This window comes from Alligator sinensis, unplaced genomic scaffold (genome assembly GCF_000455745.1).
Source record: "Alligator sinensis unplaced genomic scaffold, ASM45574v1 scaffold802_1, whole genome shotgun sequence".
Classification (NCBI taxonomy): domain Eukaryota; kingdom Metazoa; phylum Chordata; order Crocodylia; family Alligatoridae; genus Alligator; species Alligator sinensis.
The window spans coordinates 226,649-242,439 of record NW_005841918.1 but is presented as its reverse complement, the minus strand read 5'-3'; the positions used below and the strand labels follow the sequence as shown (position 1 = coordinate 242,439).

The 15,791-nt window shown below is 44.3% G+C and overlaps 1 protein-coding gene across 1 annotated transcript in view; it reads right to left on the bottom strand.

Moving 5' to 3' along the window:
- The window catches only part of DYNC2H1 (dynein cytoplasmic 2 heavy chain 1), a 430,803-nt gene that overhangs the window by 388,377 nt on the left and 26,635 nt on the right, over positions 1–15,791 (bottom strand). The window contains 8 exon segments of the mRNA XM_014517608.2: positions 2,262–2,417; positions 3,084–3,289; positions 4,522–4,671; positions 6,032–6,159; positions 13,514–13,629; positions 14,512–14,639; positions 15,176–15,404; positions 15,494–15,633. Coding sequence (XP_014373094.1) covers positions 2,262–2,417; positions 3,084–3,289; positions 4,522–4,671; positions 6,032–6,159; positions 13,514–13,629; positions 14,512–14,639; positions 15,176–15,404; positions 15,494–15,633 — 1,253 coding nt within the window.

Here is a 15,791-nt window from a genome sequence, read left to right as displayed (position 1 = left end):
CCCCAGCATTCTTTCCTGCCTGTGGCAGGGGGTCAGACGTGATGATCTGCTCAGGTCCCTTCCCACCCTACTAACTATGAAACTATGAAACTAGACAAACCCTCAATATGCATCATGGACATCAACAAGGGGAACATCAGCCGACCAACGGTCAGTACCAATACAGTAAAAGGACACTTGGAGGGACTGGACATGTTCAAATCACCAGGACTGGAGGAACTTCACCCATGGGTAATGAAGGAATTAGCAAGTGTCATAGCTGAACCACTAGCAAGGATATATGAGCGCTCATGCTCAGGTCAGGTCCCAGAGAATTGGAAGGGGGCCAATGTCGTCCCAATCTTTAAGAAAGGGAGAAAGGAGGATCCGGGGAACTATAGACTGGTCAGCCTTACCTCTATCCTGGGGAAATCCTAGAAAAAATTATCAAGGAACATATCTGTGGGAGCCTGCTGGCTAATGTGATGAGGAGGGGCAACCCACATGGGTTTATAGCAGGCAGGTCCTGCCTGACTAACCTAGCTTCTTTTTACGATAAGGCCATCAAATGTTTTGATGCAGGAGTTGAGGTGGATGTTATCTATCTGGACTTTAAGAAGGCCTTTGACATGGTATCCCATACCATCCTCAATAATGAACTGAGGAGATTTGCCATGGATGATTATAAAGTAGAATGGGTAGCAAACTGACTCAGGGGTCACACTCAGAGGGTGGTGGTGGATGGGTCAGTGTCATCCTGGAAAGATGTGTGCAGTGGAGTCCCTCAAGGCTCAGTTCTGGGGCCGGTGCTGTTCAACATCTTCATCAGTGATCTGGATGAGGCGGTGGGAAGCACCCTGTCCAAATTTGCGGATGACACTAAAATATGAGGTGAAGCTAACACCCTGGAAAGGAGGAACCAGATCCAGGCTGACCTCAACAGGTTGGGAAATTGGGCAGAGAACAACAGGATGCAATTCAATAAGGACACGTGCAACGTGCTGCACCAAGGGAGGAAAAACTGCCATCATACCTACAGGCTGAGGGACAACCTTCTCAGCACCACTGAGGCAGAAAGAGATCTTAGAGTCACTGTTAACTCCAGGATGAACATGAGTCGTCAATATGATGAAGTAGTTGGCAGAGATAATCGCACCCTGTCGCGCATCCGTAGGTGGTTCACAAACAGGTCCAGGGAGGTGATTTTCCATCTCTACGCGGCACCAGTCAGGCCGCAGCTGGAGTACTGTGTCCAGTTCTGGACACCACAGTTCAAGCGGGATGCGGACAACCTGGAGAGGGTCCAAAGAAGAGCCACTCATCTGATTGGAGGCCTTCAGGGAAGGCCTTACGAGGAAAGGGTAAGGGACCTTAGCCTTTTCAGCCTGTCCAAGAGAAGGTTGAGAGGGGACCTTGTGGCAACGTACAAATTCATAAGTGGGGGAGCGACACAAAGTAGGCAATGATCTGTTTACCAGGGCACCCCCTGGAATAAGAAGGAACAATGGCCATAAGCTATTGGAGAGTAGGTTTAGACTGGACATTAGAAAAAAGTTCTTCATGGTCAGGGTTGCCAGGATCTGAAGTGGGCTTCCAAGGGAGGTGATGCTCACCCCATCCTTGGGGGTCTTCAAGAGGAGACTGGATAGGCACTTGGCTAGAATCACATGATCCCAGGTTTGGTGACCCTTTTCTTGCCTGCCAGGGGCAGGGGGTTGGACTAGATGGCCCACTGAGGTCCCTTCCGACCCTGGAATCTATGAGCCAGGGCCAGGCAAGGAGTGTGTGTAGGCAAGCCTGATGGCCTACAAGAGCCACTGAAGGGAGCAGGGCAGGCTGAGTGTGGCCCTGTGTGGGGCAACATGCAAAAGGCCCAGTGAGAATGGGAGGAGCATGAGAGACCCAGTGAGAGCAGGTGGTATCAGCGAGGCCCTTTGGGGTGGAGAGAAAGGAGAAATGTGTGAGGCCTAGCAAGGGGCTGATTTTGGCCCGGCCTCAAGCTGAAGCAAACAGCAACTCAAGGATGACATCTGCGAGGCCTGGGACAGGGTAAGGGCAGATTGGAGTCATGTGTACAGCCCTAGACATCAGGGTCTTAAAACAGGCAGCCTCCTGCTTATTGCGACTCCAGTTTACTTTACATCAAAGGTGTGGAAGGCAAGACCAGGCAGACTGCCCTGGACAGGCGGGTACTGTGACTGGGAGATTGCCCAATCACACTACAATACAGTATTTCAATAAGCAATAAACACATATATAAAAGCTTAAAAACAAAATCATACCTAAAAGTAATCCAGTCTTCCTTGGCTTTTTCCTGAAAACCTTGATGAAACTCTTCATAAAGTGTCCATACTTCTGCGCAGCTTTCAATATCCTTGCATACAGTTTTTGCCAAGGAGAAATCCGGCTCTTCTATTTCAAAATGATGGCAATCCTCACTAAAAAAAGATCACTTTATTAGTATATCATTCTATATTAGAGCTGTAATCCTAGAGATTCTTCCACACATGCTTAACTTTGGCCACATAAGTACATTTATTTTATTGCAGAACACATTTTCTCATATTCCCTCCTAAGAGACAAGTTCCACATACAAAAACGTTCCTTAGTATGCATAAATTTATTTTTCCTCCCTTTGTATTAAGAAAAGTTAACTGCTTTTCCTCACAAGATTTCAAGATTTTTTCTTCTCTATAGGTTGTATCTTATTAAAAAAAAAAACACATAGCTTAAAATGCATAGACTCAATCCAGAAGGGTTCTTCCATGTAAAATAAACACTTGAAGTTTAAACAATGAATTGTAATTAAAGGAAAATGGGATTTATAATTATCTGTTGAGATTATATTTAATTGTTAGTCTACATCTTCTCACCTGTCTAAAAGCTGAAGTTAAACAATTTTACTGCAAAGCATGCATAAATTAATATAAATAATACATACAAAGAAATAGGCAGGCCAAGTTCTTTGGGGAGATGTGATATCTTTTATTAAACCAACTGAGTAGACTTAGACTTAGTTGGTCTAAAAGACATCACATCTACCCAAAGAACCTGGCCTGCCTATGTCTATGGCTACAACCAAAAATACAAAGAAGTAAACATACATCAATTTGTTCTTTGTGACTTCAAGTTCATCAAATTCAGTTTTTTTTTCTTTTATTATCTGAGCACTTTTCTCAAGCATATCCCGATGGCCTGTTTCAATGACATCATCACTAGGTTTTAACTGATCCCAACGAGCTTTAAACTTTTCCAGTTCTTGAAGATATACATTAACATGGGCCATCACATCTCCTTTCATCACTTCAATCTAGAAACCAAAAGAATTTTTAAAATAAAATGTATTCCTCAATAACTTATATATACAAACTTTATCTAGTCAAAATTGAAATAACCAAGTCTTTCAACTCATTGCAAATATTTAAAAAATATCTAATCTTTATCACATTTTTTTTTTCAAAAAGGAGTAAAGGTGTTACACAAACATAAAAAATATTTTTTAAATTTGAGGTTCTCTCAAGGATATAGGTTTTCTGATCTGATATTGTATCACTTTATCTCCACAGCAATTTTATGAACAATTTGCCTCGGCCTACTGTCTTGAACTGCGGGGCCCAGAACCAGACACAGTACTCCAGGTAAGGCTTTACTAGTACTGGTGATAATGACTACCATTTTAAAATCAACAAGAGATTCTGAGTGCCAGCGATGCTCCTGCAACCAGCAACACACAGGTCAACTGTAAATGCCTAAATGAAAACTCACCAACTTCACTGGGGCTCCATATGAGTACAGCAGTCTATCTTCATTCTATCTGTTACAGAACTGGGGCCATTTTTTAGGAGTTTTGCAACAATTAAAATGGTAGGTATCAATATTTCTTTTTAAAGCGGTAAGTGACAAACATGCTAAATCTGTACTACTCTATTCCTTTCAACTATAGTCTTTTCAATTAATAAAAGGAAACCCTTAAAGAGAACAGACATTTATAATAGCAGTGCTACAAACATCCTGGGTAGCACAACAAAAAGCTACAGTTCAGACATGCACACTGTCTGTAGTGCAACCAAAAATGGCAGATCTGCCACATAAATGTTTCTCATTCAAAGAGGAACTTGTTAGTAACTGGACATTTTGTAGCACCATACATAACATCTGTCTAGTTACATATAGTGCTACAGGAGTCCCTTGGAACCCCAGCATCCCACAGTGCTCAGCTCTCCCATTCCCCATCCAAGGGAGAAGAAGGAAGAGTACATGGGTACCAGGAGAAAACAGCTGCAGCTCTGCTTACAGGAAGTGGCTGTTACAAACTCACTCATTTGAGAGCCAGACCTCTAGCATTCTTACCTGACACTGGTCATCTTTAAAACAGTCTAAATGGTATTTCCTTAAAGCCTCTTGCTCATCTTTTAAATCTGTAGCTACTATTGAGATGGCACATTTGGGGGTTTTCATGCAGCAAAAAACAAAACAAAAAAACAACGTACCTCCAGAACAATATTAATGTATTTAGGTAAATAACTAAACCCTCAGTCTCACCTGGTCTTTAATCATGAGTTGGTGACTTTCCATCATTAATTCAAACTTATCCCATGTAGCTCTCAGGTTGCTCATTGTATCTAAACCCCCACCAGCCACTGTCCGCAAAAGCTTGTTTTTACCTTCAGCTTCTTGAAACCTGAGAAAAATCTAATTTAAAACAGATTTTTATATAAGGATAAAAGATTGCATAAAATTTTGCATTTTAGTGAATTTATTTCAGTAAGCGCTCAACAGTCACCACTGATCAAAACTACTCTACAATGTACCGTATTTCCTCGATTCTAAGTTAAGGGCCTTTTTCCCCATTTAACATGGGAGGAAAGCCCTCTGTCTTAGAATCGAGTATGAGGGCAGTGGGAAGGTGGCGGGGGGGAGGAAGCGTGCAGCTGCTGTGGCTCAGGCTCCAGCCCCTACTCAGGGTTGGGGCCACAGCTGCAGCTGCTGCCTAACCCCCACCACTACCACCTCTGTACCCCATTACCTCCCCCCTACAGCCTCTTCTCCACACACCTCCACCTATGCAGCCTCTGCTCTCTTCTTGCCCCTATTCTTCTCCCCACCTTATCCTTGTTCCACAGGCTCCATCCACACTTCAACCTGGGGCACTAAGCAATGGCCCCAGCCCAGCCCCATAGAAATGCCATTCAGTCTACACAGCTGCTACAAAGGCTGGGCTGAGGCCATGGTCAGTGCCCCAAACTATAAGGGGATAGAGCCTCTTAGCGTGGAGCAAGGGGAGAGAGGGAGGGAAGCAGAGAGCAGAGTCTGGGAGGAGGGAAGCAGAGGCTGCAGAAGGAAGGAAAAGGGCAGAAGCAGAAGCTGGGAGGTAACAAGGAAGCAGACATAAGCAGGGGCAAGCTATTAAGCAGGGGCAAGCAGGGGCAGGCCATGCCACCGGCTCCCCATACCACCTGCCCCCCCTGCAGCAGTGCGGGAATGAATTAAAAAACAATACTCCGATAATAAAATTCCATCCGTGGAAAATTGTAACAAATTTATAAAGAAATCTAATTATTGGAGATGTAATCTTAAATTTAGGATCATCTTATATCCAAGTAAATACAGTGGTGCATTTTTTTTAAGTTAATTGTGCTCATATACACAAAAGAATTAAATCAAGCTTGAAGCAAGATACAGCAGCTGCAAGCCTTGATCCTGAAGTCTGATCTATATTTGCGAATGCTTTTCTGAATCAGTCAGCTTACAAAATCTCTAATGGAGAGATCCATTCACATGGATTTTAGAGCAGAAAGAGAGAAATACAACTCAAAATCAACATTATTAATAAATTTACTGATGACTGGTTCTGCAGAACCTGCAAGTGCATGCAACATTGGTAGCTGAAGCAGCAGATATAAGAGGGCACTAAATCCTCCCTTCATTTAAAAAAAAAATGTATGGTTTTAATTAGCAGAGCCCTGTAATACTATTCGCTCTCTCTAGGCATAGACAAAAAACACATTTTATCTTCTTTTGAACAGTGGTTTATGATGAAATAAAGGCTTACCTCTTCCTTTTTTTCTTGCAATTGTTTATACTTTAAATTATCTTCTGCTAGCTCCTCTACACTATGGGGCCTAACTATCAATGCTTCCATTGCATCAGTTAGAAATGACGAAACATCATGTAGATGAGCTATGTAGAGAAAATTTGAAAAAATATATTACACACAAAAAATAATAAAAATCTTAAGGTCACAGAATACTCCATCCTAAATTGTCATGGTCATGAATCATGATCCGGGCATTAACCTTGCTTTATCAAAATCTCCCACTAAAGCTGAGCCAGTGAACAGCCAGAAATGCAAGAACTATGTGGCTATGGAAAACAAACAAGACAGAATATGATTCTGCAACCCACTGATTAGGTACTCCCAAGGATTACCTTAATGGTCTAAATTCTGTCCAAACCCCATTTAGGTAGGATCAATCTAAAGTGTTGGTCAGATTCAAAAAAGGAGTCATATACCCAAACAGAATTTAGGCAGATTTTAGGCCCATACATCCAAAAGTGCAATCCAAAGCCCTGGCAGATGTTATACTTATGGCACAATTAACATGTTAATCGTGCCATAAACTGCAACATGCCAAACATTCAGCAAATTTATGGAATGAAAAAGGCAAACAAGTCACATAGAAGTTCCATATATAATGTAGAACCTCTTTGTAGCTTGTTTGTATCAAACCTTAATTTGAAAATGTGAGATGTAGCATTGGTGTGGTTTTAAAATGTCTTTGTATGCCAAGTCTATGGACTATCCAGCACAGAACCATTTAAAGCCATGCTGTGCAGCCAATACTGAATCTATAGCAACCACACCTGGGGACCCAGGCTCCCCAGTGCCCAGTTGCATTCATTCCAGCTCTGAAGGAACAGGGTTGGGGCGCACACACCTGAGCACTGTGGAGCCCTCCAGTCTCCAGCTGGAGGTCCACACTCCCAAGCTGCATGCTTTCACTGAGAACCAGGAAATCCCTGGAGGCAGCCCCAGGCCACAGTTCTGAGACCTGGGGCTCTCCCCTGCCAACTGGAAGCAGCCCCTGATACCAGCTTCGGGACTTGGGGATGCTCTTCACCTGATCCCTGGAGGCAGCCCCAGCTCCCAAGTCCAAAACCAGGGCTTTCTCCTGCCCATTCTCTGGAAGAAGCCCCTGTTCCAAATTTGGGATTTGAGGATTCTCCTTGTCCACTGAAAATCAAGGATGAGGGAACCAGATCCCTAATACCAAATGCATCAACACTACTGGCACATGAGGAACTCACCATGAGGATCTAGGTCCCCCATGCCAGGCTTTGCCATCTTCAGTCATGTGACTGGGATCTCAGGAATTATATCCTTAATCCCCAAAATTGTGCATCTTGCCATGCACAACTGGCATGGCAAGACATGTAAATTTGGAGACTGGGCATACCATTCCTCAGATCCCAACTTTACAATGATTGTAATATCTGCCAGAGGCCCAGAAGTCGGAATAATAGCATCACTAAAAAGTAGGGCTTCAAAGGAACCTCAGGAGGTCACCTAATTCAATCACCTACTCAAGGCATAATCAACCCTGTATAGCCAACCTAGTGTTTATCTAACCCAGGGGCCAAATCCAGCATATAGAGCTGTGTAATCTGAATCATGGGCCTCTGCAATGATCCAGAAATCTGATGGGAAGGGCAGCATTAATGGCCACTCCCCTGTTGCCAAATGTCCAGACTCATGAGGATGGGGAGTCCTGTGAGCCAGATAATGAGGCCCTGTGTGCCAGACCATGACTAGGTCTGGGTGCTCTGGGTCAGGCCAGTGCAGTCAGTTTTGGGCGTGCAGGGTTGGGTTAGTATGCAGCCAAGTCTAGGCACACAGGGTTGGTCTGGCATGTGGCTGGATCCAGGCACATAGGGTCAGTCCAGTGCACTGGATTGCACCCACAAACTGCCCTCATGCTACAACCCCACACAGGATCCAGTCCCATGCCACTCATATATGTCCAACGGGGCCAGAAGTTTGAGCACCACTGGTTTTATCTGTCCTTAAAAACTTCCAAGGATGAAAATTCCACGACCTATTTAGATAATCTTTTCCAATGCTTAACCATCCATATAATGAGAAAGTTCTTCCTAATATCCAACCTAAATTTCCCTTGCTTCCAGTTAAGACCATTGCTCCTGTCCCCAAGTGCCCATCCACTTTATAACTACCCTTCAAGTATCTGAAGACTGTTATCAAATCACCCCTCCATCTTCACTTTTCCTAAGCAGAGAAAGTTCTTCCGACCTTTTCTTATAAGTCATCTTTCCTAGACCTCTAATTATGTTTGTTGCTCTCTGCTGGATTCTTTCTAATTTTTCCACATTTTTCTTGGAGTGTGATGCCCAAAACTGGAACGGTACTCCAGGGGAGTTCTTACCAAAGCTGAATAGAGCATCATTTGACTTTCAAGTGATATTCCTGTTATGCTACTAGTCTTTTTTGCAACAGGAGAATAATTTTGTTTTAGAGCCCACTCTAACCCCTGTGTCCTTTTTGGCAGCACTGAAGCCTCATTAGTCATCCCCCAGTTTGTGACTATGCATGAATGTCATTGCTCCATCTCAAGTGCAGAACTTTGAACTCCTCCATTTGGGATTTCATTAATAAATTCTGGACCATTTTTCCAGTTCATCAAGGTCATCCTGAATCTTAATCCTATCCTCCAAAGTTTTGACAACTTCACCTAGTTTCATCATCCACAAATCTGCCAGGTATCCAGTCAATCCCATCCTCAAAATTATTAATGAAGATGTAAAACTATCTGACTCAGTGCTCACCTATACTTACTAGGGCCAAAATTCACAAATGTATTCAGGTGCCTTACTCCTATTTCAGTTCCTTATCTCCCAGTAATTACACTGGGAAATTAGATTACTAAATAACTTCGTAAATCTCTCTCTCAGTACCTCCCTTTTTGCTTATACATCTCCATAAACCCTTGTACTTCTACTTCTCTTATTGCCCAGAATTGCCCCTGCCTGAACAATGGGGTGCCAGCTCCTGCCTGAGTTCAAATGAGATGCAGAAACAGAGCAGAACAATACATAAACCCTCAGAGAGCTCCAATTCCAATCCCTGCTCCCAGGATTATCCATGTGTGTGTGTGCGCATGTCTGTGTCTGCATCATGCATGCACACGTGTGCATGCACATACGTATTTCAGGGGTATAGGTTGTAGCTGTGTTGGTCCAAGGATACAAGCAGACAAGGTTCTTTGGGTAAATCTGATATATTTTATTAGACCAAATCAAATAGTTGTAAAAAATTCTTCTTTGCAAGCTTTCAGGCACAAACACCCTTCATCAGGCTAAGGAAGCATCTGCCTAACGTCTGACTCCCCAGCTACCTCTCCACTATTTACCAGCTATAGGTTTCCCTTGCAGTTTTGCCAACCGCAGTTTTGAGTATCCACACTTAATATTCTATATACCATTTTGGCTACCACGGTATACAGTATTGAGTAATCACGGTTTTCCGTGGCCACGCACCAGCCTGCCACCTGCCATTTTTCCCATAAGCCTTTGTCTTGCCAACAACGGTTTTGCCAACCACGGGAATTTTCAGGAACCTAACCCCAGCAGTTGGCAAGGGAAAACTGTACATTCATTCCCCAACCCCCTGCCCAACCTGTCTCTCACCCATTGACTCCTTAATTTACATTGTCGCTGACTAGCTTTCTTGCATACATACCAGCCTCTGGCTTCTTTACTATTTCATCCAGGAAGAGCACACACCAACTGCAGATGCTTCCTCAGCCTGACTAAGGGTGTTTGTGCCTGGAAGGTTGCAAAGAAGAATTGTTTCCAACTATTTGAGTAGGTCTAATAAAAGATATCCGATTTACCCAAAGAACCTTGTCTGCACATATGTATGCATTTTAATTTAATGACTTTTTCATGTGCAATGTATTATCAGCCTTGGAAGCAGAGACAGTCTTCCAATTCTACACCCAAATGCCATAAGGTGAGGGAGTAAGAAAAGTGAAAGTTTTATGAACTCTGTTCAGTTCTTTGACAGAACAGTTAAAGAGGATTCTAGGATTTAGATCCTGTCTGTGTGGAGGTACTTCCCTGCAGACCTGACTCAGATCCCTAAATTCCAGAGAAGGACATGATTTTAGATACCTTCCCCTGCTTGTTTCTTCCATTTGGTTAGGTTGGTCAACTCCTCAAACAGTATGCACAGTTTTTGAAACTCCCTTCTAAGACACCTAGCTCTCCCTCTGAACTTTATAGAAGTCTGGGCCAGGTGGCCCCTTAGAGAGGAGCTGATCCAGTTAGACGCCAAGGCTAGGGACAGACATTACAAATAAACTGGTTTAAGTGATCAGAAACTAGTTTAAACCTGTAACAGAGCAGACATTCAGTGCGCATAAACCAGTTTCAAAATGGCCAGAACTAGCTTGAGATAAACCTGGGTGAATGTAGTATCAGATTTAAATGATTGAGCTCAAACCGGTTTATACAATGTCTGTCCCAGGCCCCCTCCTGGTTTAAACTTAAACCAGAGTCCCCCAACATCCTGTCTGGGCTGGACTCACTGCTCCAGTGGAGCAGGGCTGGCCCCATGCCTCTGCTCCCCAGCTGAGCAGGGACAGGGGTCTAGACAGAGAGGGGTTTAATTCCCACCTCCCTGTCCCACTTTAAAGGACAAGAGCCAGGTCTGCCAGGTGCCCCCCGCCTCACCACGCCTGCAGCTGCAGCAGCAAGCCAGCATTGCCCTTGAGGCAGAGGCAGTAGGGAGTGGGATTATTCCCTCCCTACCCGCACTGCCCCCAGGGGACCACAGCCAGGTCCACCCGCCCCAAATGCCGCCACTACCACTCTCTACCTGCTTGGGGCAGGTGGAATAATTTCCCTCCGCCAGTCACTGGAGGTGGGGAGAATAGCCACCATCCCCACCCCACCTCCTTCCCCCCACCCATCTACGGGGCCCTCCTAACCAGCATCTTGCTGCACCCCTGTCCAGCCGCTGCAGGAGCAAGAGGGCAGGGCCCTTGATGGGGGCAGCAGACCCTGACATAGGGCGAGGGAGCATGAGCCAGTTCTCAGTGCAGGGCCCCACTGCAGAGCTGACAGAGCTGCAGTGGACTGCACGTGGCAGCACCAGGGCTTGGAGGGGGCCAGATCCCTCCAAGCCACAGCTGCTGCCACTGCCAAACCATAGTCTGCAGCAGCTTTCCTCGCACCACAGCATGGCCCCCTGCTGGGAAGAGGCTTGTGCTTGGGGAAACCATGACAGAGGCTGCTGCCCCCATCATGGTCACATCCTCCATGCCACGCCAGCAGCCAGGCGGGGGCGGGGACAGGGCCAGATGCCGGCGGGCAGGGCCCCTTAGACGGGGGGCAGGGAGCAGGGTTATTTCTCCCCTCTGTCCCTGGGGCACCACAGCAGGTTTTGCCTGCCCTAAATGCCATTGCCACTGGAGCAAGCGATGGAATAAGCCCCTTCCACAAGATGCTGGAGGAAGTGGGGGGAGAAGGACGAGGCTTATTCTGCCACTTTCCCCAGGCACAGAGCAAGCGGTGGCAGCAGCGGCTGGGACAGGCAGACCCTGCTGTGGTGCCCCGGAGGCAGAGGACGGAACAACCCTGGTTCCTGCTCCCCGCCTAAGGGGCCCTGCTTGCTGGTGTCTGGCCCTGCCCCTGCCTGGCCACTGGAGCAGCAAGAGGAGAGCGACCATGATGTAGGCAGCAGCCCCCGTCATGGTTTCCCCAAGCACAAGCCTCTTCCCAGCGGGGAAAGCTGCTGCGGACTGCAGTGGTGCTGCATGGGGCTCTGGCCCTCTCCAAGCTCCAGTGTTACCATGCACAATCCACCACAGCTCTGCCCACGCTGCAGCGTTCCCTCCCCACACCCACTGGGAAGCGGCTTGCGCTCCCCAACACTATAACAGGGCCTGCTGCCTGGATCAAGGGCCCCATCCTCTCGCCACTGCAGCGGCAGCGCACGGGCACAGCCAGAGGCCAGGGGGCAGGGCCCCTTAGGCATTGGGCAGGGAGAAGGGTTATTCCCCTCCCACTGGCGGCCGGTGGAAGGGGCTTATTCTGCCACTTGCCCAAGCAGGGAGCAATTGGAGCAGTCAGGGCAGCAGACCCAGTTGCAGTCCCCTGGGGGCAGTTGGGGTAGAGTGGCGAATAACACCTTCCTGCCCCCTCTGCCTCAGGGGGCCCTGCTGAGGGGGTAGCGCCCAGCAGACCCGGCTCGGGTCCCTGCCAGTGGGACAAGGGTTGGGGAATTAAACCCCTCTCTGACCAGAACAGCCAAGGCTACTGCCCAGGCTGGCCACACCCCCAGCACAGCTTCCATGCAGCCCAGGGCATGGTCTAGCACCTCCTGGTGCCTGGTCTCAGCAACTGCAGGCATGTGCCCACATTTCCTCATTCCACCAGGAATGTCTGTACTGTTACAAATCGGTTTAACCTAGGCAGGTTTGAACTACCTGCAAAGACTGAATCAGTTCAGGCTCCAGATTTTTGAATGTCTGTCCCTAACCCAAGGCCGCATTCAGATGTGCATGGACATGTGTATGTGGTGCCACAGACCCATCTGCAGCACCACATACCGCATATGCAGGCATGCCCCGTGCTGCTACCTTGCAGCACGGGTGAGGGGTTTTGACCCTGGGAAATCCTGAGGTCAAGAGAACCCAAAGCAAAAAAACCCAGGGTGGTGCATGTGGCAGCAGCACTCCCTGACCAAGACTGGAGCCTGGCTGGCTGGAGCTATATTCCAACTGCAGGCCAGGCTCCCAGCTGCAGGAAGTGCTGCAGCTGCAGCTCCCTAAGGCCCCCAGGATGCCAGCCTCCCCTACCCCACCCAGGGTAACCGGCCACGTGCCACAGCGCAGGTGTCATGAGCATTCCCTAGGGGAAACAAACGGCTGCACTCATCTGGACATGGCCTAAGGTGCCATCCTGCCCTGCCTTCTACCTGACTTCAGACTAACATGACTAACTACCTTCCTATAATTTATATGAACTCAATATACTTATCTCTGGTTTGAGATTCTACTCTCAAAGTCAGCTGCCTAAAACTTACGAACCTAACTTCCAGGTATCTAAGGGCTTCACCGGCTCTCACTGAGAAAGTAACTCTACTACTCAATATGATGCTAGCAAAAAATTTCAAAAATGTAAATAAAATCTCATTTCTCAAATCACCATATCTCCCTAGTAATCATCTCCGGAATAGGAACAAAGAGGATAAATTCATACAGATTGGGTTACTGCTGGAATAGCTATGACCAAATTAAATTTACCAGATCTAATATAAAGAGCTAATAGGTGAACAAGAAGATACACATTTACTTCAAATGCCCCTAAATGAAACTAATAATAAACCACTTTTTCTGCATAATAATTTTTCAATTTCATTATTCCAAATAATAAATGATTTGAATAAATAAAAGAGTTACTACATGTCACCAGATGCAACAACATTTAAATACTACGCATCAAAATCATTTACCTTGTATGGACTTTCTCAAAGAAAGGACAAGAACATCATACAACTTCTGGATAAAATCATCAATCGCTGTCTTCACAGGGTTACAATTAACAATTAAGCAGTCTATCTTGATGGTGCTTCAAGATTTAGTATGATAGATTCCAAAACATACAAGACAAAAGTTAAAGATGAAAAGTAATATTTCCATTATGATACAAAGTAAATGTAAAATGTAAAGAGTAAAAAATGGTAAATGTCATTAACTAAATATTTTTAACATTTTGCAGCATAATATTCTAAAAAGAAAAGAAAGTTCTATATAAAGATCTATAAATAAATGTGGTGGTTTAATAACTGTACATTCACACATTAACTTACATTATTAACACATTTTCAAAGACCACAACCTTTATACAGGCAAATGCGCGCATGCACACACACACACACACACACACACACACAATTTTAATGGTAGCTGTGACAGATTAAGGCCCTCATCCTACAAATACTTAGACATATGCTTAATTCTGCACATTTATAGTGTCACTGCAGTCAAAAGGACTACTTCTACTTAAAGTTAAATACATATTTATGGAACACTAAGAATTAAGGGCATAATCCTAAAAATACTTAGGCATAAGCTTTTGCAAAGTCCCTAAGCACTTATTACAGGCGCAGGAGTGGATCAGTGGGTACTACCAGCAGTAGGCAATGTATCTGGTAGGATCAGGTCCTGTCTTACTGTCTTCAAAGCTCTCATGAAATCTATGGGGGCCTTTTAAATGATTTTGGTAGGAGATGGAGTCAAGCAAAAAGTTCTGTAACAGCACAGCAAATTATAATACCAATCTGACAAAGAGAGAGTTAAATATATGAAAATATATTGATGTTAAAAAGAGTATTGAAACTGCACCTATTTTTTCGTATGAAAAGAAGATATCTATTACACTATTGCACTATAGTAATTGGCCAATAAATAACCCACTGTTCAAAGATAAAAATGGGTAGCTATACTGTACCTTGGAAGGCGTTCTGCTTCTTTGCCTCTTACTTTTAATGCTTTAAAGTTTTTTTCCCAGTCCTGTTCACTAGAAAGATGCTTTTCCACCAGAATTTCCATATCTACTTGTCCAAATACAACCCATTCCTTTTCAACATTGTATATTAGTATATAAAAAAGAAAAAAGGAATTTTAAAATAACAAAGCACCACTTTGCATTAATGTTAAAACAAAGATTATACTTTTTATTGTATTCTCAATCTAATTTATTTAAATATGTGCCCTTTTTCAATTTAACAATTTTGATCATAACATCGAGAAGTTCTGTTTTTATAAAAGATATTTATCATTAGTCAGTACTCAGTTAGAAGTTACAGACTGGTATGACATGCCCACACTTTCTAAAGATGATGTAAAACATATCTTGGACAACAAGAAGCAAGTCTCAGAGATATCAAAATTTAAAAATGAAATGCCAGATACATAAGTGTTTTGTTGAATATAGAAACATTTCCTCATATGCCTGAAGTCAAACACTTTCTCATGTGTTTTGTTAAATCAAGGCTATAGAGCCAAGAGAGTAACAAAAAAGTCAAAGCTCAGGTATTTCTAAAATGGTTGTCCATGAAAATGTAAATAATTCTAAAAGAAATAATCTAACTCAATCATAAAACTGTAAAGACCTTAAATTGATTTGAAACTTCTCCCAATCTTCTGAACAAATCCTCTGCTTTACTGAAAGTGGTCAGAAATCCACTTGCATTCCTCTCAGTCATAACAGCAAAGATAGATTCTTCTTCTGTTTCACTCACTCCCCTAAACTGGTTTGGAATGGAGATGAATCTCTTCATTTCTCTGTAGTATCTAGCTCGTACTTCTTCAAAAGGAGGTCTGAATTGCAATCTTCCTTGTCTAGATGTGGAACAAGTTACATCAAATTGAAATGTTCAGCAGATTTCCAGCAAGAGCACCTTTCCAGTAGAAAAAAAAAATCATCTTACTTGAAAGTTAAATCAATATTGATTTCTGTTAGATTCTCATTGAGTGCCTCTAAACCCATTTGATATTGATGCTCCAGGGCTTTGTAGAGTTGATGATTCCAGTGTTGTCTCCATGCTTTCATGTCACATGAACGAACACCCTAAAATTTAAGAACATTCACTTAGTTTACATACCCTTCCCTTAGGGGTGTACCGCTAAAAGTTTTTTTGGCTAATACCGATGGGCAATTATTAACCAGCCATATTGGCCAATACTCATCCAATAACCAATATATTGACCGGAAACTTGGAGACAAGT